We start from the raw sequence: 26931 nt of genomic DNA, 5'->3' as shown, positions 1-26931 counted from the left end.
CAGGGTATTCTAGTGTAGCAGTGGCCACTGTGGCTGAACGGCTAAAGAAGTTAATTTCGAGGGGGACGGACGTGAATAAAGAAGGCAGTAATAGCAAGATATTGAAAGGTCAGGTAGATTTAGTCCCAACGGCCTTGATCGGCTGATTGCCTGTCGAGATCCAGCTAGTCAGCCGCACGTCGTTTTCCTCCTCTTCACTCCTCTTAGATGCCCCACATCCTACTGAGGCGTAAAGCTAGAACGGACGCAAGAGTGTCATTGCATTTTAGCAGACCTGTACTCAATACACCAGTGTCGATCTACAGTGCACTTGTCCACGATGCTTCTGTGGTTTCTGCACCTTTGCTGCGCCAGAATCCTGCTAAAAAGGTACCATTTAGAATTGCCATTACCTCGTTGGACAGTATGTATTAAAGTTGCCAAATAAGTTCCCACGAAAGTAATTGTCCAAGTACTAAACTTTCACTGATTAGCTTTACGTTTTCTTCGAAACTTTCTTGCACAAATACAGTTAAAGTAACAAGGTGGCCTGGTTTTTTCAGGGCAACTTCTGCAGCGATTGACACGTGCCTTTACTAACAATTGCTTCTGAGAGTTCTCGATGGTGATTTTCTCTTGCTTTTGTGTGAAAACATGTGCCGCAACATTGAAATGTCGCTGGATGTGTGCGCAGGAGGGAAGTGCGGTGTTGTGACAAACGAATATTTTGCAGACACATTTGTAGGCATTAAATGCTATTAGAATGCAACGTTATTCACTGACACGATTTGTTGGAAATAACACGTTTGACGACTTTTGTATAAATATATCTTCAGATGCAAAAGGCAAGTATCCTATCGTATAAAATTTGTTTGTCAGTATCTTGTATCTTTATCTGAATTACGTATCGGCTCGGTATCTTGTATCTGCATCATGATGCAATGTCAGAGCACATTTTCCCTGCACATCTGTTTATACGCTTTTCTTATTCCTACTTAATTGGTTTTCAGACTGCAGCAGCGCTGTGTGGGCTGGGTTTTTCCTCAGCTTTATTTGTCTAGGTTTTTCCTTTACTCCATACAGAATGCTAGCTTAAATTGGAACGCGTAATTATGAAGTCGAATAACGAGACATTTTTATTCATGGCAACACATCATGCATAAAAATGTGGGGAAAATATTTAATCACTGCAGATGAAATAACTATTGAGTCTGTCTAACCAGCATTGGCGTCGCACGCAAATGACCTCTCATGGCGAGGCCCCTAGTCACGCGATGCCTGGTACTGCTCTTGTACAAACGTTGTCGTTTGTCGCGTAGGCTGCAGGCAAGGACGCGCAGACCAACAACGAAGCCAGCGGCTCGAGCGCCGCGAGCAAAAAGAACTAGAACAGCGCAGTCAGCAAGGCGAGCGGCGGGAGCACGGGCAGCCACAAGCAGGATGCGGCGCCGCCGCAAAAAACCGGCCTGCTACGAAGCCAGGGCCAGCCACGCTGGATCCAAGGCTCTCGCGTGACAGTCGCCGCTGGAGCGACTACGAGACGGCGGAGAGTTTTGTGCCTGCAATCGCGTCAGCTTCATGGCGGTTGCTTCTTCAGAGAAAGCGATTTCGGCACTGGATTTGGGCTCATTAAATGCGCAAGCGCTATTTCTGCTATCAATTTGGGCAGGAAAGCGCCTGTCGCTTAGGAACGAACGTGTTTACGTGTATACGGGCGCGCAGGAAGGAAACCAAGTTTTGGTTTCGGAGAGCAATGAGATGTGCCAAAGAACGAATGTACACAGCTGGACATGTAATCGCAAAAAGCTCTGACGTATGCTGTGATGCACACGTGAGCTTCGTGTTGCTAGGCTGTCTGCTACGCCTGCTCGTGCTTTGCGACGTGCTCGCGACATATAGTCGTCGTCCATTTCCGCATTCCAGCGGCGACAATTACTCGCAGGCCGGAGTCGCTGCCGTATTAGTGACGTGGCGTTTTGTTGGTTGGCAATCCTTCCTTAACCTCAGCGTCACAAGGTGCTGCGTTTAGCGGTTAGCTGCCCGCACGTACTTAAAAATTGATTCTTAATATTCTTTCGTTGCACATGTCACATATAAAGCTGCATTTACAATATTTACAAGAGAGATAACGCTGCATTAAGAAGATGGCTGCCGAGACCGATTCTACCTCTACACGTCAAATCGTCTTCTTAATTGTGCCACTGTTGGCTGCGCCTTAACATAACCCCTGCCTGTAAAGGCCTCCTCTCAGCGCTTAACTATAAGCGAGGTGAACTCGCAGCTAAGTAAGGCCGGGACACATGCATAACGTCCGTAGGGACGCGTGAGTCCAGCCGAGCAATCTCGTAGTTCCCATTGCTAAGTTGACGCAATATTGCGTAGGGTCCTGTGTAGCGCGGCAGTAGCTTTTCAGATAAGCCGACTCGGCGACATGGTGTATACACCGGAGGACAACGCATCCACAAGGAAATCGAATGTCCCGATGACGGCTGTGGTACCGGAAGTTCTGCGCGGCCTGAGACTCAGTGAGTTGGCAGGCGGCAATCGGGCGTGCCGTGCGAGCCTGGTCAAAGACCTCTTGGCCGTATTTAGTGGGAGTTTTCGTCGAGGTAGAGAGCAGCGTGTCAAAGGGCAATGATGGATGGCGGCCGAACTGGAGGTAAAAGAGTGAAAAGCCAGTGCTCTCGTCACTGAACGAATTATAGGCGAAGGAAACTAAGGATAACGTGCTGTTCAAATCACTGTGGTCTTCGGAAACGTACACAGACAGCATTTATGTCAACTTGCGATTGAGCCGCTCCGTCAGTCGTTTGTTTGCTAGTGGTAGGTGGTGGAAAGCTTGTGCTCGGCAGAACCTGAGCGAAGTAAGTCTTCAACTACTCAGGTCAAGAAAGTGCGGCCGAGATTAGTGAAGAGCTGCCGGCGTGCGCCATGATGGAGGACGACGTCATGTAAAATAGATCTTTATATGTGACTTCTGCAACGTAACGAAATCTTATAAGCTAGATTCACCGTTGATATTTTACAGACGATGAGTGTGTGCCTACTTAAATAGATCTCACACGTTAAACACTTTTAAAGTGTACATCGGTGACCAACCCATCACACGGAAATCTACTATCCGAATACTCGGTATGCACCTAGACGAGAACTGCACAGCGAACACTTGGTTGCAATGCGTTACGAAGACCAGCAAACAAATCCTGCACGCTTTACGCAGAATCTCTACCCGCACCCGTGAAGTAAACGAACGTGAAATGCGGCCGTTCGTTCAAGCTTTTCTTGTCTCCCGTATCATGTACGGGCTGCCGTATCATCCAGTCAACCGCACACAGATGCACGCGCTCGACCGGTTACTTAACGAAGCCAAACGCACTGTAACTGGACTCCCAAGGTACACAAGCCTCGAAGCGCTTAAATGTTGTAGCAAACTCAACAACCTGTCCGAGCTCGTAGACATGCACATCTATACACAAGAGACGAGACTTCGCGCCACAAAAGCCGGGTGACACACACTCATGCTCCTCGGGTATGACGTCCACAAACTGCCCATTTTACCCAACAACACACCGCCGTGGCAAATCACGGCTCTCACCGATGGCAGGCCACTTCCTCTCAATATGGACCCTACTCAGCAAATGCGGCGCCTTGCATATGCCAAGAGGCATGCCAAGGCCGTAGCCTTGGCATGCCTCTCAGTCAAGGAGTTCACTCTCCTTGACTGAACGCATTGTATACACGGACGCTGCACTGCCTGCAGACGACGCTAGTAACACCTGTTATGCGACTGAGTGGTATGACCAGACAAAAGAAAATCAGAACCGCTGCCATCATACATCACCAGAAGCAATGTCCAGCTAATGGCCATCCTAGATTATTTGGACTGGGCCCTCGCAACGTCGTCTCAAACTGACCCTGTTCACCATCACGTGTACACAGATTCCCAGGCTGCCCATCGGGAATGTACTAATGTTATTTACACAGATCCCGCACTGCAGAAGATCCGGCACCAGGCACGCCTGTTCCGCGAATGCGGTCACGATGTTACCATCACTGGGTCCCTGCGCACTGCGGTATCCCCGGAAGCGAGAAGGCTCATAGACTGGCGTGCGCTCATCTCTTTACCGCGCTAGCCAAAGCCTCCGATAATCCTTATCCTTTCCTAGCTACCACACCTGAGGTAGCAGACCCGATGGCAGACAAGCATGCGACCAAACAACGACGTGCCGCCTACCTCGCAGCAGTGGGCAATCCACTCCCTATACCGTCACTTCCACCGAAGGTATTCACACGGCGAGAGTCAGTCTTTTTTTTTTATAAAGGAAAAGGAAAACTTTATTTATTTCATCATTCATCATTAGTACAGAAGGAGGTCCCGGAGTTACAAGAACTGTCAGGGGGACCTCCTATTAGTAATTTAACATTGCATGAATTAATACATTTTGGCAACATAGCAACGACAGACATCAGAAAACACGAAGTTAATGAAAAAAATAAACAAATACAAAAAAGTTGCTTACAATAATTGAAGTTTTGCGTTGAAATTTTGAAGTCTTGCTTCGGAGAATCCAGACAAGCACCCTCCTTACTCCTCACTTGTTGAACCTTTTCCACAAGGGTGGCACACCACCACCCGTAAGTGGGTTCTGTTCTATGTGCAAATGTCGTGCTGGTCTAAACCACCTTTGTTGGGTGTGCCCCCTCTACATCCCACGAAGGCTTTGTGCACTGGCCACCATATAGCGGGGACCCTGGCCTTCTCACCGAACTTGGGCTTGCCCGGATACCACGTCTCCGGACCATGCCATCGAGCTCTGGCGAGCACTGCTGCTGTTCCTTCAGGACCCTGCAGAACCACACGTCGGCGATCGGCTCCGCAACAGCGACAAGCGTCATGCCGCCCCCATTTACCTGCCTCCAGGACGTTCAATATTAAAACGGAGGCAGCCTTACCCTTCCCTTTTTCCAATAACACCCCTCCTCTTTCCACCGCAGCGTCTTCGACGCATTTTAATGTGTAATAAAAATGGTTTCATTCATTCATTCACACGTTATCTCCACTTGTCAGCAATCCTATAATCTATTTTCTGTGCCTACACAGAACAAAATCCTCGAATAGAGGCAAGCATCCACATGTGCTGCTATCTGGAATTATCCAGCCATCGCGCCCTACGTTTTAGTTTTGAGTCTGTCGTTGTTCGGTCACGTGTGTCCTGCAAGCTCTTCCTCCATCTACATATTTCGCCCGAGGCAGTCAAAATGGTGAGAAACACACACGAAGAGAAACACACACGAAGAGCACCAATATCTTTCGCGTAGCCTGCATAAACTATCATCATCGTATTCAGCCTATTTGTATGCACAGTGGAGCAAGAAGGCCTCTCCCAGCGATCTACAATTGCCCCTGTCTAACGATGGCTGATTCCTAGTTGCGATCGCAAATTTCCAGAATTCATCACCTACCTAATTTTCTCCTATCCTCGACTGCGTTTTGCTTCCCTCGGCCATCCATTCCGTAACTCTAATGACCGACCGGTTATCTACCCTACGCCTTACACGGCCTGCTCAGCTCCATTTATTTCTCTCAGTATCGGCTATCTCCGTTTTCTCTCCGATCCGCACCGCTCTCCTTCTTTCTCTTAAATTTACGCGTTGCAGATTTTCGTTCCCTCTGTCTTTGCGCAGTCCTTCACTTGTTCTACAACTTCTTTTTTAGCCTCCAAGTTTCTGCGCCCTATATTACACCGGCATGACGTAATGGTTGCACATTAGGATTCCTCGACAGTGGTAAGCTCGCAGTCAGGATTTGGTAATGCTTGCCGTATACACTCCAACGCATTCTTATTCTGTAAATTTCTTTCCCATCGTCAGTGTCCCATTTGAGAAATTCAACTAGATAAACGCACAGCTGTATACTAGATAAACGTACAGCTGTACACAGTCTAAAAGGCTGATTCACGAATGATACCGAGACCCTACTTTTTGGAACACGTACACTTCATACATACCTGACCCGACCATCCAGACTATGCGTCGTGCTGATTCATTTGTGAGGGCTCCTCCGTTATGTGGACACTGCTGTGGGTCACGGCCTCGCAACTACAAAATAATTATGGCAGTGACAGTGGCATATAAAGCTTATGGAACTTATGGCAGCGTCACATAAAACTCTCACAACAAGAACAAGAAGGCAGTGCGTAGAGTGCTTGGCATGCCCACCTACTACAGGTGTTGTGTCAAGGAATTTTCACGCATCGCTGAGCCGCTGACATGTCTAACCAAGTGTGACGCCACAGACCGACGCACTTCAAGGACTAAAAAGACGCATACAGTCGCCGCAGGTTTTTGCGTACTTCGACGAGGACGCCGATACCGAAATTCAAACTGACGTCGGTAGCCCAGGCCTCGGTGCCGTCCTAGTCCAGAGGGAAGACACACTTGAACGGGTGACAGCTTACCATCGGTCGCTGTCAAAAGTGAAAGGCAATTATTCTACGACTGAACAGGCATGCTTCACCATCATTTGGGCGACAGAAAACTTCCGCCCTTACCTCTATGGCAGGCCATTCAAAGTCATCAACGTCAATCACGCATTGTGTTGGCCAGATACATTAAAGGACTCCTCAGGATGGCTGGCGCGGTGGAGCCTCAAAGTGTAAGAATGACATCACTGTAGCCTACAAGTACGGACGAAAATATTCTGAAGCCGATCGCCTCTCACGTGCCCCCATTGACCCGCAGCCGCAAGGCGACGAGGATGAGGATGAGGATGCCTTCCTTGAAATGATAAGCGCGGAAGACTTAACTGAACAGCAACGAGCAGACCCGGAGTTAAAAGTACTTGTGGAGTATTAATAAGGGAATACCGACGTTGTTCCTGGTTCATTTAAGCACGGCTTGTCTTTGTTCATGCTTCTAAACAACCTACTCCTGAAGAACTTCTCACCAGTCCACCCCACTACCTTCTTGTTGTCACGTGAGCGTTGCGTCCAGAAGTACTTCACGCCCTACATGACGATCCAACCTCTAGGCTCCTCGGATTCTTCCAGATGTTATAGAGGATACAAGAAAGGTATTACTGGCCACGCCTGACCACCGACGTCGCCCGTTACGTCAAGACATGCCGAGAATGTCAGCGATGCATGACACCACCGACCAGGCAAGCGAAATTACTGCAGCCGATTAAGCCTCTTTTCCGGCCTTTTAAGTAGATCGAGATGGATTTGTTGGGACCGTTTGCGATGTCAACATCCGGAAATAAGTGGATCTTCGTGGCGGCTGACTACCTCACCCGCTTAGCTGAAACTATAGCTCTGCTGAAAGGTAGCGCAGCCGAAGTGGCAAAATTTTTCGTCGAGAACATCCTACTGCGACATGGTGCCCCAGAAGTCCTGATCACCGACATAGGAACGGCCTTTATAGCAGAGCTAACCCAAGTCACTCTGCAATACAGCCAGACAAGCTACAAGAGAACAAATACCTACCACCCGCAGACGAATGGTTTCCCGGAGCGCCTGGGCCCTCGCCGACATGCTAGCAATGTACGTCGACGTCGAGCACAAGACGTGGGATGCGGTCCTGCCATCCTGCCTTTGCTTACAACACGGCAGTGCAAGAAACAACACAGATCACGACGTTCAAGCTGGCTTACGGCAGGAATCCGGTGACTACTCTCAATGCCATGCTGCCGCACGTCCCCGACGAAGAGAATCTTGACATTGCCATCTACCTCTAGAGCGCCGCAGAAGCCCTACAGCTCGCCCACCTGTGGGTAAGGAACCAGCAGAGGACCAACAGCCGACGCACCTTTTGACGACGCTAGGTCGAGTACCAGCCCGGCGACCGTATTTGGGTTTGGACCCCGGTACGCCGACAATGACTCCGTGAGAAACTTTTGCGACGCTATTTCGAACCTTACAAGATCATACGACGTATTGGCGAAGTGGACTATCAGGTCGTGCCAGACGGCATTTCTCCTTCACAGCGGCACCGTGCTCGACCTGACGTAATCCTTGTTGTGCGACTTAAGCCGTTTTATCAGCGCTAATGAACTTTGGGGACTTTGCGTAGATGAACTTAGGACTTTTTTGGACTGTGTTACCTTTCACTTTGTTTTGTTACTTTTGTTTAATAAGTGTGCTTTTGCGTTTGAGTCTCCTGTTTGTAGCATCAGGACGATGGCTTTTGTTATGGAGGCATTTACACTTCAACTTGTTTATCTTTTGCGCATGGTCGCTTTTCACCGTCTAACAAATTTTATCGCTCAGCGCAGGACACGCCTTCATGTATCGGAGGTTTCTGGAATGTTATAGATTCTTCTATCCGCTGTCCGCTGTCTGTTGTCGCTGAACCTTGTGTTATCTCATTGAATGTATGCGCGACGCGAATGGTGTAGAAATTTCTGAAAGACACGCGGGCCCTAGCGATTACTCCGGAACGTTGCATGGCTCATTTATAAAAGGTGACGCGCTTTATTCGCTCATCAGATTTTCAACGATCACCCAATGTATTCGCCGCTGTCTTTGTTCCTTGAGTGTGGCCTATATTTAGGAGCACAGGTTCGCCCAATAAAATGTCAGTTTCGTTACTCAGAGCTTCACTGCTTTCTTCCCTGTCAGTACTGCGTGACAATATCACCAAACGTAAAAAGCTAGAACTCATTTTTAATAAATTATACAAAAAATGACGGCCACATAGTCTATTGGTGGCCACATAGGCCACCAACAGTCTACATGCGACTTGGGAATCTGTAAGAGCTATCGACGATTGTCCTAGAGCGTCCTTAGTTTTAATAGCTAGCGCTATGGCTGAAGCTTCTGCGGTATTCGCAGATGCAACTCTAGCCGTGGCGCAAATCACAAGCCCTTGATTTGCGGCCGCTCCTACCACTGGGAGGGCGTACTTGTAAGCACCACATCGAGCGACATCTGTGTAGACTGTATCCGGGTTTCCACCGAATAGCTGCATTAACTTTCGAGCTGGAGCACTTCTACGTCCCCGGTGGTATTCCGGACTCATGTTCTTAGGGATTGGGGCTACTATGATCCTTTCACGAAGGACTCTGGGCAGAGATTCGAGTTCTTCTCCCGCATACAATGGACGAGTAGGGTAACCCACGCGGCAAAGTGATTTTCTGCCAGAGGAGGTTAAGCTAAGCCGCTTCCGTTGAGATATGAGCGTCGCTGCCCGCAGCTCCTCGTAGTTAGTGTGAATCCCGAGGGCCAGCAGGCGTTCAGTAGAGGTTCCCTGTGGTAGGCCGAGAGCCGCTTTGTACGACGTTCTAATCATCGTATCTAGGGCCTTTAGTTCTGTTTTCGTGGGGTCCTGGAAAGGGAGGCTATATGTGAGACGACTTAGCACAAAAGCCTGAACGAGCCGGATCGTCTCTGTTTCCTTGAAACCTTTTCGGTGATAAGTTACTCTATGGATCATACGGGAGATCTGTTTCACCGTAGTCTTAAGGGTTTTCATGGTGTGGTCTACTCGTTTGTTGCTTTGCAGCCACAGTCCAAGGACTCGCATTTTCTGGACCTCCTTTATCTGGCTGTCTCCTAGAAAGAGGTTGACCGGCTCGTGAGTTTGACGGCTTCGACTTCGTATCCTGATAAATTCTGATTTATCGGGAGCGCAGCTCATTCCACTGCTGCGAGCGAAGGTTTCAACAACGGTCGCTGCTTCTTGCAGGATTTTTTCTTTTTGTCCTAACGAGCCGCTGGTTGCCCATAGGGTAATATCGTCCGCATATAACGCGTACTTTAGCCCAGGTATGACGTCGAGTGTTTGGCTAAGCTTCTCATGCCGATATTGAAAAGAAGGGGGGAGAGTATCGCCTCTTGCGGTGCACCTCTATTGGGCATGGGAAAAGGGTCTGAGCGCGTAGTGCCAATGCCTATTGTCGCGATGCGAGAGGTGAGGAAAGAACGGGCGTAATCATAGATTATTTGTCCACAACCGATGTCATTTAGCTCAGAGAAGTTCATGTGAAAGTGTCGAATGCGCTTTTGAAATCAAGTGCCAGGACGAGATGTTCCGCACCAACCGTGGTGTTGCAAAGAACTTCTTCGCGAAGTAGCAGGAAAACATCGTGTGTCGACAAATGTTGGCGAAAGCCGAATATGTTTGTGGGAAATAGGTTGCGGTCTTCAATGTAAGACGTGAGACGTGTGTGGATCACCTTCTCAAACAATTTGCCAAGACAGGAGGTTAGTGACATGGGCCTGAGATTTTGTAGATCATGAGGTTTTCCTGCTTTCGGAATAAGCACGATTTCGGCCTCCTTCCACTGTTGTGGAACTACGCCCCTCTCCCATATCTGTTCATTAAAATACCGGGTAAGCTGTTGTAGGTGCTCGTCGCTCAGGTTCCGGATCATAGCATTTGTGAGCTGATCTGGTCTTGGAGCAGTATTTCTCTTCGCAGCTTGCGCTGCCGCGAAGAGTTCTGCCTTAGTTATCGGAGCGTCTAGCACCGCGTTTTCTTTCCCTTGGTATGGCTAGGTGCATGGGGGAGTGATTACTGCTCCCACGTACTTCGCTTTAAGCTTAGTGAGGAGGGCCTGATCTGTTCCTGAAAATTCTCCGGCAAGTTTTTGAAGAGTGCGGTTATTGGCCGTGTTTGTTTTTCCTGGTTCCATTATGCTGCGAAGTATCGCCCATGTCGTGGAGGTGTGTAAAGTTTCGCGAAGTCAGTCGCAAAAGCTCGCCCAACTCGCTGTCTCTAACTGCTGTGCGTAAGCGTTTGCCCACTCTGATATTTCAGCAATTCTGTGGCGCAGTTTGCGATTAAGTCGCTGTTTTTTCCATCGTGTAGTTAGCCCTCTTCTGGCTTCCCACATATGTAGCAGATGGTTGTCAACTACCGGCGTTTCCGCTTTGAGCGCTAGCCGCTTAGACGGTGCCTTATGAGCGTCTCGTATGTGTGTTGCCCACTCTTCAGCGTTCTCAGGTGATATCTCCGGCATGAGAATTTTGCGATAATTTACCCAGTTCGTGATTACCACCTGGCCACAGGGTCGCCGAATTTTCGGGGAGCCTACCGACACGCTAATAATGAAATGGTCACTGCCTAGATTCTCTCCTAGATTGGTCCAGAATACCTCGTTTACATTATTTGTGAATGTAAGATCTGGAAAGGTGTCTGCACTGACGCTGTTACCTAATTTTGTCGGGTTTTGAGGGAGAATGATGAGTTGGAGATCATATGCTTCGGCCGCTCGCTCGAGCTCCCTGCCTTTGGGGGTGTCTGTTCGGTAACCCCAGCTTGTGTGAGGAGCATTGAAGTCCCCAAGAAGCAGTAGTCTATCCTGGGTGCCGGAGTGACACATGACGTACCGAATGATGGCTTCAAAATCGGCCGTCCTTTCTTTAGGTGGGCTATAGATGTTCGTGATTATGTTTTTTGCCTTACTACGCTTCTGCGGTAGTATTGTTACAATTTGATGGATGATGCTGCTAGGCGCCAGATAATCTATACTGATTGCTATGTCCTAGTTTGAGCACCATAGTCGAGACCTTAGGGTAGTCTGGGTGAGATATCGTGTAGTAGCCAGTCAATCTGACCGGCTTGTTACCGATCTCTTGCAAACAAATAACATCAGGTTTGACTGGCACCGTGTTAATGTTTTGTTGTAGAGCTGCCGCCCGTTTGTGGAAGGTGCGGCAGTTCCATTGCCAAATTTCGAGATATTCGCGATGTACTCGCGTTCTACCCGCCATGAATAGTGCTTTCGCTGTCCGAGCTCGGTATGGGTCGCGGACGGCGGTTAGATTGAGCGCTGGGGCTAATGCTGGCTCGCTTACGAGCCGCGCTCTTTGCACTGGCCACAGATTCATCGACTTAAGTATTTAGGTTTTGAAATTCTGCGTACATCTGCTGCTGAAAATTTTGCATAGTTTGTAATTGATGCACAACTTGTTGGAGTGTGACCTCCACAGAATTCGGCATCGTTATAACCTCGAGAGGCGTGCCTGCTGCTTTAGTATGTGCTGTCCTGTTCGTTTCGGTACAGCGACTAGCTTTGAAGGAGGCCAACTCTCGCTTAATTTCTGCCAAGCTCTCGCGGAGGAGCTTGCTCTCGTTAATGATCTTCCGATATTCGGGATTTTCTGTTATAGGAGCAGTAGGAGAAACGACTTGTGCCCAGCTTACCGTGTTATCTTGTGACGCTTGCTTGGTCACAGTGCCGAAAGCCCCCGATTTACGCGATTTCGGTGATTGGGAATGGGGTGGGTTTTTGGGATTGGAGTTCTTTCGCGTCCGCGATCTTGACCTGGATCGACGGCAAGTCTCTGATACCTCCGGCGAGGGATCCGATGCGGATTCTCCATCATCGGAACCGACCCAACGTAGGCGTTGAGGTGGCTTCGTTGAGCTGTCCTTGCGGGTAGTCCGTTGAACGCCAGTCCTTGGCGTTCTTTTGCTTTGGGGTTTGAGACTTTTTTTACAACTTCGGTCTCCTGTCATGTGACCCTCACCACAGGCTGCACACTTTGGAGTACACTCATGTCCGGCCACAGGGTCCCGTTGTCCACATGTACGACATACTGCAATGTCCGGCTGGGGACAGACGTCCGATCGGTGACCAATTTGGTGACAAACTTTGCACACCTGAGTGGTAATTTTGTAGGGATAGCAAGCAAGTTCTCCGCCGTTGTAGTAGACGTACCACGGCGTAATACCTCCAAAAAAGGTGATAACGGCCGTTTTAGTGTTACGGAACATGCGCGCTTGGAGAATTTCAACCCCTTGCGTGGGTACGCGTAGATTCGCTTTTAGCGTTTCAGGCGTCGTGTGCGGGTCCAAGCCGTGAATGACACCCTTGGTTGTCCCGTCACTTGTCGCTACGTAGGCGTTGACCGAGTGAGGCCGGCCGTTGATGTTAAGCATTGCAATACGTCTAACGCAGTCCGCCACTGTCTGGTGCGGCGTGGACATAATAAAGATGTTGGAGCCCGGCTTGATTCTGAGCAGAAATTGCTCACCTCATATTTGTCCGTTGCATGCAGCAATCACGGCATTCGCCAGTAGCGGACTAGCCAGGTTCTTGACCGGTAGCCCTTGATGCGGTCGCACCACTATCTTGAAATCATCCTTTGGCAGGGGGGGTAACCGCCTGTATGCTGCTTTGTGTTTAGATTTTCCGGTTGCTTGGCCAGCGGAAACTTGCTGATTCTTCAAGGTCCCCGAATATTCCAGTGCTCTGGTCTCCGTGTCTTTCGCATCCTTTTTTTTCTGCCGAAGCGTGCGGACCGTCTGCCAATCCCCATCTGTTTGACTTTGGCTCTCTGTCCCGGCGTTCTGGTCGCGGGGTCCTTTTGGTGTCGTGAGGTTGTGAGCAGCGGAGTCTTCAAAATCCAGGCTGTCAAGGTCCTGGCGGCGCGTGTCCGTCACCCGCGAGGGTCCGGGACGCGCAGTTGCGTCAGGTGGTTGATTTGCAAGAGCCATCGAGCGGTCGGTGGGAAACGGCAAGAAAGCCGCTTCCCATATGGCTCCCGGTACAAGCGGCCCGGGCAAGGGCGGTCGGTGAAGGTCGCATCGTCTCCGTGGTGGGGGAGCGCCCCGACGACACGTCCGTTCCATTCCAAGGCGAAACTCTGTACGCAGGAATAAGGAAAAACAGCTGAGCTAGAGAAATAGCGTTCTCGAAAGCAACAAGTTCGCTGGAAATTACTTTGGTGTTCTTCGAGGCAACACACATGTTTTTATATCGGTCTACTTTTCAATGGATGTTATCCTAATTCTTTGATCGGCGTTTCGTTTTTTTTTTGCTACCTGTTATACATTATTTAGGTTGTATCCCAGCGCTTAATTTCTAGCGCAATAACTTTGCAAATGGAAATACGTTCTCCTCATCACTTTGCTGGATCGACCAAATCCTCCATAGTGGGTATCAACCAAAGGTAGAGAGTGCAGCAGCAGCCACCGATCTCTTCAAAATTGTAACCCGTCTGTGCGAGGTGTAACTTTTATCTAACCGGCGGCAGCGCAGCCTAAAGGTACGAACGTTGCACTTCCTTTACGCCTGAGCGATCACGCCAGGCCAACCAGAATGGCAAGAGGTTTCAAGTACTGTAAGCTGAATGCACTAGACCGAACCACTGTATCTTCGCCAGGTAATGATCTTGCCAAAAATCCACGACGTCATTCAGTCTATTAGGAAAGTCCACGAGATGTGTTTGGAAGCCAGTGGTCCTCAGCTTCAATTACAGGTTAGGACGTGTGGTCAGTGTGCATGCTCGTCTCCAATTGCGGATGGCACATCGCTTGCTGTGTCTTCCTAACGTTATGGGAATTCAGGAGCAGCGCAAGAAGGTCGGCTGTTTAAAAATACACAATTAATAAACATTTACAACACCATTTTTAGAAAGAAAAGAGCGAGATGAGAATAGGGAGGGGGGTGGACACACTGGTCCAGTTTCAAAGGCAGTAAGGGGCGGTTAAGAGCAAAAGTACTCATGCGCACTAGGCATTGTGTTGAAGGCAAGACCAATAGCTATAGCGAGAGACCAGTCTAGTAATTCTTACGAAAAACCTCAAAAGCTAGCAATGTGTGAGATTTCTGCTACAAATAACACCGAAAAATCACCTATGCTGCTGTTTCAAGCCGTGTAGGCACATAGCCTTCACCTGGAAAGAGTAATTAGCTATAAAACTGGACTTGTCAATATCGACCAAAACGTTTTTGCTAACTGCACATCATACGTAACGAAAACTTTGTTCGTCCTAACCACTGTTGCGACTCGGGGTAGCGTTTACGCCAGGGATCCTTCAAGCACAGGGATGAGTACGTCCGGGTGTTGGCGTGAAAGCTAAAAGGTTTATTTTACATTATCTACGTGGGCTCTAGATTTTGAAGCCCACTCCAAGTAGCAGCGCTTTAAATGTAAAAACTCACTACATGTCTGGGCACACATCAGGACAGGTAAGAACACACACGTCGGCAGACGTCAGGACACATCACTGCCCCGAAGGTGTCCTATCTTAAAGCAGTTTATTTTCCTAGATGAATAACCCATCTGATGAAAGTGTCTAAGGCAATCACAATCATAGAATCTTTCGCAAAATTTCTCCCATGACGTCCCATCGTTCCGCCGAACTCAGCCTCCATGTTGCACTGTCGCCCCCATACATCGCAACCGCGTGACAAATTGGAAAACTGGAGTCAACGCCGTTCCCGCGGAAGTTCTAAACGTTAGCCCTTTTTATCAATTAGCGGGCTCTCCGTGACCGGCCGCTTGTCAGAGTCCGGCTCAGGTAGTCAGTGGTCTTCGTGGAAGTTAGCGCTTCCACGGAGGGCGGTGGCTGTTGTCGCCTCGAAGTGAGCGCCTGTGATTAGGCGTCACAACCTATGTGGGGTACCGTAGTCACCTGGGCGCGCTCTGAGGAAAGGACTGTGTCGTGGAAAGCGGTCAAGGAATGCTTATCGCAGTTTTGAGGCGTAACACCCCCAGACCTTTGTCCGATGGCTTCTTTTCTAATAAAAGCTTTTCTGAAATTACGGCGAAAAGGCAACTACAAGATAATTATGCATGCTGCAGGCGCAGCGTCTAGCGTACTGCCGGAGTGTGTATGCATCATTCTTGTAACAAAACAGTTTATAACAAAAATAATTAATACACCGAAGGAATCGTAATTCCCCATGAAGGTACCAGAGAAACCCACGCATTCTCTCTAACAGAGCAGAAAATTTTCTCAATGAATTATGACGAACATTTCCAGTTAACATCGAATATTTACGGTTGTTGTCTTGTAAGTTATTATTGTCAATCTCATGGAGTTTATTTCCATTCTTGCCATTCAGTTCACCGTCTCATTTTCTCTCCATTTGTTTCTGATGACTTCTGGTTGTCTGTTTACGCTTTTAGTTGCCCTGTACTTGATTGCCAACTCCCTGACCTCTTCGTCCGTCCTGTCTTCATGTTTTTCAGGCACAGATATTTCTGTGCTTTAGCCGGCCACATATTTTGATCCACGTTGCACAGCATCTGCAGGCTTAGAATGACGCCTAACAGCGGCAAAAGATACCGAGAGTGAGTAGGGATGTACTAATCCAGGTACAACGACATTAGGAAAGCCCACTAAACTTTAACACACTCCCTCGCTAGAACAGGAATGGGCCTCCCTGGTGCTGTATTCGGCCACTACCTCCCGAATGATTCGTACAAATAACCCAATGGCCCTCACTCACCAGCATCTGCAGAGCACCCGACGAAGGCGGTGGTGAGACCTGAAATGCAGCAGAGGGTGCTAAGAATCTCTGGGTCCGGACAGACCGCCAATGGAAACTGACCCTGTCAACTTTCAATTCCCGAACACTGACGCGTGACACTAGCTTACCAGGACTCCTTGAGGAAATATCAGACATTGTTTGGGATATCATCGGCCATAGTGAGATCAAAAGAACTGGTGAGGCTTATACACTGCTGAATAACAGATATGTCCTCTGCTATAGACGCCTCCCGGATAAGAAACACCAGGGCGTAGGATTCCTAATCCATAGGAACATATCGGGCAACATTGACAAATTCTACAGCATTAAAGAGACGGTAGCTGTAGTCGTAATCAAACATTTTAAGAAGTATAAATTAAAGGTAATAGAAGGCTACGTTTCAAGATCCAGTCATCATGATAATGAAGTAGATCAGTTTTATGAAAATGTTGAGTTAGAGATGAGAAATGTGCAAACTCAGGATACCGTGGTAATAGGCGGCTTCAATGCAAACGTGTGGAAAGAGCAGGCTGGTGAAATAGCAATTGGCAACTACGGCGTTGATACTAGGAACGCTAGAAGAGAGATGCAGGTAGAATTCGCATAAAGGAATTAGCTTCGAAAAATGAGCACCTTTTTCAGGAAGCATAGCAACAGAAAGTGCTCCTGGAAAAGCCCCTAATGGTGAAACAAGAAATTAAGTTCATTTCATAATTTCTGCTGATCCACACATAGTGCGGGATGCAGAAAGGTTAGGCAGGGTAAAGTGCCGTGATCTATAGGTTTGTGAGGGCTAGGATTCACCTCAATTTGAAAAGAGAAAGCGTAAAATTGGTCAAGAAAAAACAGGTCAGCCTATATGCAGTAAGGGTAACAGCAGATAAATTCAGGCTGGTACTTGCAAACAAATAAAAACCCTTATAATACAGACCGGAAGACGACATAGATGGAATGAATGAAACTGGTAACTAGGCTGCCTTCACAGGCATCAACTGAAATTGGAGGCAAGGCACCACGGCAACCAGTAGGCAATCTCTCCCAAGTAACAAAGGGCCTAACAAGAAACGACAAAGAATGAAAGTGTCCAACTCAAGAGATAAGATAGGATTCGCGGAACTGTCAAAATGATGAACAAGGCGAAAATAAGTGATATTCGAAACTATAACGTGAGAAAGACGGAAGAAGCCGTAAAAAATGGACGCAGTCTGAAATCAGAGAGAAGGAAATTTGGTGTAGGACAACCAAAGATGTGTGCACTGAAAGATGAGAAGGGCAATATCATCAACAACCTTGAAGATAGAGTAAAAGCAGCAGAAGAATTCTATACTGACCTGTACAGTTCCCAGAGGAGCCGGGATGCCTCAATCACAAACAGTAGTGAACAGGATACAGAAACTCCTTCTACAACTATCGCTGAGGTCAGAAGGGCCTTGCAAGACATGAAATGAGGAAGAGTGGCATGAGACGGTGGAATAACAGTCGACTTAATCAAACATGGAGGAGACATAATGCTTCCAAAACTGGCGGCTCTTTATCCCAAGTGTCTGTCGACTGCAAGGGTCCCAGATTTACAGAGTATGTGCCAGAAGAGGAGAAGCGCAGTCACATGCGTCAGAAGACAAGGTGGAATGATGAAATTAGGAAATTTGTGGGCGCTAGTAGTAGTCGGTGGGCGCGGGACAGGGGTAATGGAGATCGCTGGGAGAGGCCATAGTCGTGCAGTGGTCATAAAACGGGCTGATGATGATGATGATGATGATGATGATGATGATGATGACGTTGCTGAGGCTTTCTTCAATGCTAATTTCGCTCTGAACTTCTCTCACTTTAAAAGAGGCCCAATCCACGCCAGCTTGTCTTGTCACTTTTTTTGTTTTAGCTTGTGACCCTACAGCCAACTCCCCTTCAAAGGAAACCCGTATCTGTTTTCTTTGTAGCAATTAGCCAACTCTTTTGCAGCAATTAATCGGGTGGATGTCTCATTTTCCCTTCGTAATTACTTGTGTCCACATTGCGCGTTTCGGCAGAACTATTACGTTAAAATATTGCCTTTGCTTCGAGTTGTTGATAAATTCGACTTCGCCCTGCCATCTGCTAGCCGCCTGGTTAGCTCACATGATAGAGCGCATGCCTCGGAAAGGCGCTGGTACCGCGTTCGAGTCCCGGACCACGACGAGTTTTTCTTTAACTGCGAGGCTTTTCCTTCGAGGAACCCGTATGGGTTTTCTTTGTAGCGATTAGATAAGTCTGGTTGGATGTCTCATTTTGCCTTTATCAAATACTTCTCTCCACCTTGCGGGTTTGAGCAAAACTATTACGTTAGACTCTTGTCTTTGCTTCGAGTTGTTGACGAATTCGATTTCGCCCTGCCATTTGCTTGCCGCCTGGTTAACTCAGATGGTAGAGCATATGCCCTGGAAAGGCGGGTGTTCCCAGGCTCATGTCCCGGACCAGAACGAAATTTTCTTCAACTGTGAGGCTTTTCTTTCGAGAAACCCGTATGGGTTTCCTTTGTGGCAATTAGCTACGTCTGGGCGGATGTGTCATTTTCCTTTTCCTATCCGTCTTTGATTCAATTTTCCACCGCATCAAGATGTTCGATTCCAAGCACAGTGTGCCATTTGCGAGCTTTTAGCGCTGCCACGAGTACTGCGTTCCAGAAGTTACGCACTACCTCCTATTTATTATAGCCCCAAAGTGCTCAATGTTTCATTGTCGCTGCATGCCACCTCACCTTTATTTTCTGATTACCTTGGTGAGCGCTTTAGTGGATATTTCCTTCGTTTATGTATACACAGAGGTAATTACACTACTTGACTATTTGTTGTTAAAGATAATTGAATTATGGAATTTTACGTGCTAGAACGACGATCTGATTGTGAGGCACACCATAGTGGGGGAATTCCGGATTAATTTTCACCATATAGGCTTCTCTATCTTCACCTAAATCTTCGCACGGGTGTTTGCGCCCCCATTCAATTGCGGGCGCCGTGTCGCGGATCTGATGCCGCGACTTCGTGCTCAGCAGCGAAACACCCGAGCCACTAAGCAACCACGGCGGGTGTTGTTCAATTGATACCGCGTCCATAGTCGTCCCTTCATTAAGTATCACAATTGAGATGGTAAGCCCTGGTTTCGCAGGCAGCAGCAGCTGCTAGACGGCACGAGCGTCCGTTCTGCACCAGCGCGCTCACTTGCACCCGGGCGTTCCCTCGGATGTAATAACGGCTTTCGAAGTTCACGGGTTCTTCACCGTTTGCTCACGCAAATTATCGACGGGAGGAAGGAGTGAGTGACTTAAAACAAGAAGTCCGCATTGACTACATAATGTCACGCAGCCGCTTAAGGTAACACTGTACCTCGTTGTTTTCTTTATGATTGTATTCTTTTCCAATTCCCTCAGTAATTCTACTGCCTTGTGGTTAAACAAGTAAGTAAATAAACAAACATAAATAATGTAACGCGGCCTCGCAGCGTTCGTTCAAGTAAACCACGAGACGCTACAGGCAGTTGTCGATACTTTTGGAACATCCACAGGCATCAGGCTCCCGTGTCCCAATTAGCTTTTTTCTGCACGTGTGCAGTGGTCATCGATTGATTGATGATGAAAACGTTTTATTGAAAGGAAAGGGGGAGGGAGTTAGGAGAGGGGTGGTTGGATTTTATTCCGAAATTCCGTTGGCTATAAGGCGGCCGCCCTAGCTCTTTCCACGAGGGCACGCTGATCCTCGATGGTTGAGCTGGGCAGCGCTGCCTCCCATCCTTCGCACGTTGGCTGTCGTATAGTTTCTAAGGCACTATTAGCCTCGCAGGCCGATACTATGTGGCACAAATCTGCTTTCTGCGCGCAGAATATACACGCGTCCGAAAAGGAATAGCTAGCATGTAGCGTCACTGGGTTATTAAATGACATGGTTTGTAATCTTCGTAAAATATAATTTTCTGATTTATCTAATCCCTTGGTCGGTCCCGAGTACTGTCGTCTCGATAATTGCAAGTGCTGTAATACATCTGCATAAGTTATTAATGGCACCGGGAAGTCCGAGTCTTCGGGGAGGGAGGAGGAGGGACCCCGGAGGAGAAAAGCTCGGGTGGCAGCGTGTGCACAATCATTTCCCTCTACACCCTCGTGACCTGGGGCGCTATAACGTAAAACTATTCCAAACTTTTCTATTCCAATTCTGCTATCAGCCCTCCACAATTGATCAAAAACTTTTTTCAACCACCCCCGCTTCACCTGTCTATCACGAGACGTCACGAAAACCGCGATACCTCCCCATCTGATATGATGTGTACACACTGATTATGCATGATTTTACAGAAGAAAGAAAAACAGTTATTTATTATTCGACCCCTTTTCGCCATTAGCCTTCGACCATTGGTAAAAAGTTTTCGGGCTGCACCCACTTCACCTGCCTGTCACGCGACGTCAAAAACCGCAAGAACTCACCGCGTCAAAGTGACGTGTACGCGATAAAGATGCATTAATATGCCGAACAAAACTGAATTTTCTTCGGAATAGCCGCAGGCTGCCCCGTTCCGAAAGGAACAAAAGATGGCTGCCACTGATCGCTCAGACGCTGGCTACTCGCACCTGCCGAAGGGGATGGGTGTATTTGCGTGTAATAAAACCTCTTGCGTGGCCACGTAATGTTTTCGAGCACTTTCTGCACGTTTACCCCCTCATTGTGTCAACTCTTCTTTGCTGAAGGTCCGTTTTAGCGTCATTCTTGAGCTTCCGTTGCATGCCACCGCGATTTTCGACCAGCGACCGCAAGCTAAGTAAGGGAAAGCCGACCAATCGTAGACGCCGGCCCCACCCTCTTCATCCGGTTATCGACTTTCAATGCAGTGGCTCGGCCCCATCGAATACCTCTCCACTTGAGTGTTCTCCTCGCCTCTTGTCAGCCAATTAGATACGACAAGCCGCTCAGAGTAGGCAATGTTATTAGTTTTTCAAGCAAACAAAAGTGGCCTCCTATGAACGAGGAGAGCATTTGATTGGTCTGTTCAGACAACCCTACGGGTGACCGCCCGGTGCTTGCGTTGCAGTTACGTAAATTTGACGTCAGGAGATTGGAATAGAAACATATTGGAATAGTTTTACGTTATAGGGCCCCTGGCACCCAAATCAACTCTTTGCGCTCGATTGAAGCGTGATGTTCAGAGCGCGTGGCTGCCAACGCTTCTCGTGCCACGACTGGGGCCAGCATAAGTGAATAATCAGTGGTGTACTATGAGGGTGCGAGAGTCTTTGCGACACATTGGGACAACTAACGATCACCCAGCGCTCTACAGATTCAGTGCCGGCCATCATGCAGTATCGTGTTTCAATCGATGAGCACTGCGATACTTTTTACGCGTCATAACTGCGACCACCATAATAAATGAGGTACGTAGAAGCGATACGTACGTGAATATATTGCGCGACCGAAATGTGCCTGCGGCGAACGAAAACAGCCCCGTCGCGTCTCACGTACGGCTGGGAGCACAATTAGCGGCAGCGCGTGCCACCCACAAGCTCCCTAAAAAGCTTTCAAGGTGACACCATTCCTCCTTTCCTCCTCCCCGTCACGGTGCGGTAGCACCTCCTGGACAGCTCAAAGCTATAAGGCCATGCAGAAAAAAAAAATGAAAGATTTGTTATTTGCTTTCACACCGTTTATAATTACTTCTTTCTTAACTGGATAACTTAACACACAGCGTAGTAGTTTAGATTCTAGTACAAGGTATAGTATATGGGGTGTCTCAACTATCATGCACCAAGATTTGCACGTACGGAAATCTAATCTAGCTAGACAGAAGCAAGGTAATGTTGTTTGCCTGCGCTTGAAGATACTAATAATATTTTTTTTTGCATTCGGCTACAAGTACATCATTAGCCTAAATTAGTTACACGACTTGTCAAATGTTCCAATTAAATAAGAATGTCAATGAGAAAATTGTATATGAACATGAAAAACTCCCGATACAGCTTTCTGTTGCTCAATGCATGCTTCTTAAAAGTGTTTTTCCCAGCGTGAAAGAAGCCCCTGAATACACGCTGATCCTCGAAGGTTGAGCTGGACAGCGCTGCCTCCCATCCTTCCCACGTTGGCTGTCGTATAGTTTCTAAGGCACTATCAGCCTCGCTATCAGACCGCGCTGGCCACCCCTTCAAATTTTGCGCGTGCGGTGACCTCCTGGGGAAAGGAAATACTGCGCCGGGCTGTCGAGCACTTTGTTGCACGTTTGGACATGGCGCTCGCCAATGCTCGTCCTCAGGACGCCGCTGCCTGGCGGCTCAGCATCTTGACTTGCCAAGGGAGAGTTTGGGCGCTGTGCCTTTTGGCACAGTCCCGGGTTTGTCCAAAGGGCGTTCGCAGGATAAATTCTGCATCTTGTAGATTCGCAATCCGGGCAAGATGTAGGGGCATAACACAGCGCAATGAAATGAGCGGGAATCGTTTGTAAGCGCTCCTATGAAACCTTTTTCCAAATTGTTTAGCCATTAACAACCAATATTACAATGAAAAGCCATTTACAATTTTTTCTAATCTAAAAACACATTTCTTGGGTGTGGCAACACTGACCGATATGCGGCGAGCGCGCGGCGGCATCCGCCTGTGTTTCGCTGAATGTAAGCGATGCCTGCGAACCATCGGCGTGATCCCGCCGCGTCTATTCGTTCCCGGCGAAGTTCGTCGTGAAAGTTCGCTCCATGTACCCCGCGGTTTATGCTCATAGCCACTCGCGATCGCCCCTAGCAGTGGTCCGCGTCCCGCACGCGGTACCGCCGACTGACCTCAGCAGCCGACGTCGCATACGACCAGAGCCGTCCCCACCTCAGGCTACCTTGCCCCCCCCCCCCCTCATAAGCGCAGATGTGACCGCCCGGGCGGCGGTGGACGCTGTGGCTGCCGGCGACTCACCGCATGCGCAGGCCACTTCCCCCTGCGCTCTTACTACACTTTCCGCGACGAAAGCACCTTCATTTAGCGCTGCGCTCTGCGCTCGCATTCATATTTCGCTGTGCTCGTTCGCAGTGGCGTAGCTAGGTCGTGTGGCACACGGGGCCCATAGGTCTTCTGTCACTCACCCCCACCGGATGTAGTCGTGGGAGGCGTGGATATCGACAATTTCGAGGTTTCAGCACCACAACAGCCGCCTTGGGTACCGCGCACGTCCCCCGGGTTCCCCTCTCCTTCGCTTTCTTTCCCAGAGATCGCGAATGCACCAGGTACACACGCTGTTTTTTCTGCGCCAAATAACTCGGGGTACTGCACTGATAACATGTGATAAGTGCATGTGCACATCGTCTGTTAGGCTGGAAGGCTTGGCAGCCAATACAAATGCGGCATCGTGGAAAATATCGCTCACGTCCCAAGTAAGAAAAATATCTTTATAAAGTTTTAATTACCAATTTTAGCGGCAATATCACATTTGCGATATTGAAGCCCGACATTCATATCTTGCCCAACTACAACTTCACAAAAATCGTCGTAGGTACTATTGCGCGCAGTATTTTGGCTGTGGGCAGGCCTGAACGAAAACGAAAATGAAATTTTGTATCAGTGACGCTGATCTCCCTACCCTATTAGAAAAACGGAAAACGCCACCTGCCTCCCTGCTGCGCGGGCTCCAATGCTATGGCAATTACGAGTTCTCTTCATTCTGATCAATAAAGCCTTGTTTTTATTAGCTGCTCAACGGACAAACGTGATTATCCCAGCTGCGGTACCACCACAAGATTGGGAACAGAATATAGCACGCTTCGCGTCGACTCTTGGCGTCACCCTAAGAAAAGAAAGAAAAGGCCGCGATTAAGCCCGTGCCAGCGAAAGCTTCCACTACTGTTGGTCTGCACTCGCAATGGAGAGGATTGAGGAATCAACATCACTGGTCCACAATTTCATAGGTCGAGTCATACATCGCCAAACTCTTCGGCCGCACCGAGTCTGAAGACGGTCCAGAGAGTCCCATTCGCGACTTTTGACGGCCGCACTTATGCAACGTCGCTCTCAACGAACGCTTCGCCGTAAACGCGAGCGCCGGGCGCGCTCGTTGAACGTCCTCTTGCTGCTGTCTCTGTTCGCTGCGCGTTCTGAACGCAAGAGGGACCCAAGAGCCTCAACGCCTTACAACGCCTGGCTGTATGTTTAGCGGCGCCTGCTCCCCAGCATGGACGCATGGCACCGAGCGCAGCCCACAATAAAGGTTCCGCTAAGGCGAGTAGTTTAGCGACAGTTTTGCGAATTACATTTTTGAGCCGGCACATTCGTGCAATTATTTCGTGGGGTGTCCAAAGAGTTGCAGCCTACAGTTCTGCGGCGCAACGCATCGGGTACATGAGCACGGGCTACTGGATACCGAAGCATTCTTTGCCATTTGCGCCCAGTCAAGCCTGCGGTAAGAGGGCTGTCTTCAGACGTATATCACACCCCTGCCTCTCCCACTGGCCCCTTGCACCCGCGGCCCACGTTACACATGCAATTAGATTACACAAGCTTCGGTGACAACCGAACCATTGCTAACAGTCGAAAATCTTCGAATACACGCGTTCGCATCCCGCGCCGAGCGATAACATTTGTTAGACCAGGAAAAGCGCTCATGCGAGAAAGACAAGTAGACGTGTCAATATATATTCAAATTTTCACAGGAACCGGGATAGACATGCTGATGCTGACCTAAGTCCACGCGTTTATTATTTATTTTATGCTTTTATTGATGAGGCACCTATATGAATTCCCAGCGTGCGCGCCAGATTGAGGTTCAAGTAGGCTCGAACAAATTTACCTCAATCAAGCGAGAGCTAACGACATGCTACTTCTGGCACGCATTTTGGCGAAGGTTGGCCTCAGCACTGGCCCCAGTCGCCGAGCCTCATTCTCTGCGTAGGCGACCTTGAAAGTACGATGTATGCGCACCTCACGTCTTCGGCCTACTGCGACGTATTTCTCTACTGCCTGGATGTTCGTGACGGTGCTCTGGGCGCAGCGCGACCGCTACTGCGGCTGCTGGGCGGCTCGTTGTCTTCGGAAACGGCCTGGTTCAGGCACTGGGCGGCCGTGTTCGTGTACCCCGACGGCAAGGCGCTCTTCTGCGACGCGAACCCGGAGCCAGGCAGCGGCTTCCTCGTGGGTGCCGCAGCCTGGAGGACCACGCGACAGCTCGCGCTCATGGATGTGCCCAAGGTGCGTACACCTTGGCTCGCCCCTCATGAGGCAAGAACTGCTGCTTGCGCAATGCTTTCACGTAATGAGATACAATACATTATTTGCAAGAAATACTATCTTTGATCGTAAAGTGTCTAAGCTGCTATACCAAAGCACTGACTTGGCCGTATCTCGCTAGTTTTTCCTGAAGATGATGATTAATAATAGAGTTTAATGGAACAAAGAGTACAATGACCATAGGAGGCAAAACAACAATGAGCTCACGGTAAAGATAATAAACTTATCATTGGTGACCGAAAGCGGGATAAATCCAAGAGTCTATGACGCCGTGTAAGAATAAGAGAGAAAGCGAGAAATATTTATTTACAGAAAGGCAGAAAGGTTGGCCTGAGTTATCTCTGGCCTGCTACTCTCCACGTGGGAAAAGGAACGGGGAGGAAAAGGGCTGATGAATGGTGATGAGGGTATGAGAACGAGATGCGTATATAGAAGTTCGAGAGTGGTGGCATCTCTAAAGCCGTGCGTCCTGCGCAGTGGCTTGGAGAAAGGCTGTGTTGTTTGCATTTGGTCAGGTACCTAAAAGAAACTTGTATGAAAGCGACCTCTCATCGACGTTTGCAATGGAAGAGACCAGTTGCTGTCGTTCTTGTGCGTAAGCGGGACACACACAAAATACATGATCAGTATATTGTCACGTGGTAGTGACGGTGAAGAAAGAAGCAGTACGGTGGAATACAAAACTAGCTTTTATTGGGCTAACCTGTGCCCACAAAACAGGCTACACTTATAGCACAACGAAAGCGGCGAACACAGTCGGCGATCGTCGGAAAAACTGATCAGCGGGTCAAGCGCGTCGGCTTTTATAGATCAGTCGTCGAATGTTCCAGATTAACTGATGGGACCCGCTTGTCTTCCACAAAGTTCTACACCATTCGTGTCACGCGATGAAATCTGATAACAAGAGGTTCGGCGACACCAGACACGCGGATAGAAGCGTCGATAACTTTCCAGAAACGTCGGATACATGCAGGCGCGTACCTCGCTCTGCGATTACAGTTAAGCGGCGAAACGTGCTTGCCCGATAAAGATAAGTACACGTGTCAATATGACAGAGGATGGTGCCCATGTCGAGTCAACACGTGAAGGTAGATTCGAAGAGGCTCGCAAAGAAAGTGTACACCAATAGGACAAGCACGCGCTTCCGTTATTGTTCCATTGGTTGACGTGCAACGTTGGAGCCACAAACATGTGCGCAAGGCTTGAGCTTGAATGCTCTCCAGCGCGCGCACACAACTAAGTCTCATGCTTGACAGACTCGGCATGCTGTACCGTATATACCCTACGAATAGTGCTTGGTACAAGTGGAGTAATAACGACTCCGAGGGGCCCCATCTTGTTCCTGCAACGACGCGAAGGACGTGAGCAAAGCTCTTCAGCGCTGACTTCAGTGCAGTGACGTGTCTTGACCAAGATAATCCCCCTTCTATGACTAAGCCAAGGAATCGGTGGCGTGTTTGCGCAGCTATCGCTACTCCGTTAATGATTATCGGATACCTGGTCATTCGTTTCCACGTGAATGCAATCACGGAA

General features: G+C 48.7%; 1 protein-coding gene across 13 annotated transcripts in view; it reads left to right on the top strand.

The window, feature by feature from the left end:
* Positions 1–26931, top strand: part of LOC135897935 (testis-specific serine/threonine-protein kinase 3-like) — a 245996-nt gene that overhangs the window by 187573 nt on the left and 31492 nt on the right. For 2 of the 13 annotated variants that reach the window (XM_065426640.1, XM_070533527.1), the window contains one exon: positions 1299–1670. The exons of the other annotated variants lie outside the window; for them this stretch is intronic. In XM_065426640.1, the coding sequence (XP_065282712.1) occupies positions 1299–1367 (69 nt within the window). In that variant the 3' untranslated portion in view covers positions 1368–1670. Of the gene's footprint in view, positions 1–1298; positions 1671–26931 lie in introns of those variants that run through there. 13 annotated transcript variants of the gene reach the window in all.

Source organism: Dermacentor albipictus, chromosome 2 (assembly GCF_038994185.2).
Source record: "Dermacentor albipictus isolate Rhodes 1998 colony chromosome 2, USDA_Dalb.pri_finalv2, whole genome shotgun sequence".
Lineage (NCBI taxonomy): Eukaryota > Metazoa > Arthropoda > Arachnida > Ixodida > Ixodidae > Dermacentor > Dermacentor albipictus.
Note: the sequence above shows the minus strand (reverse complement) of the source record. Positions and strands in the feature narration are given on the sequence as shown.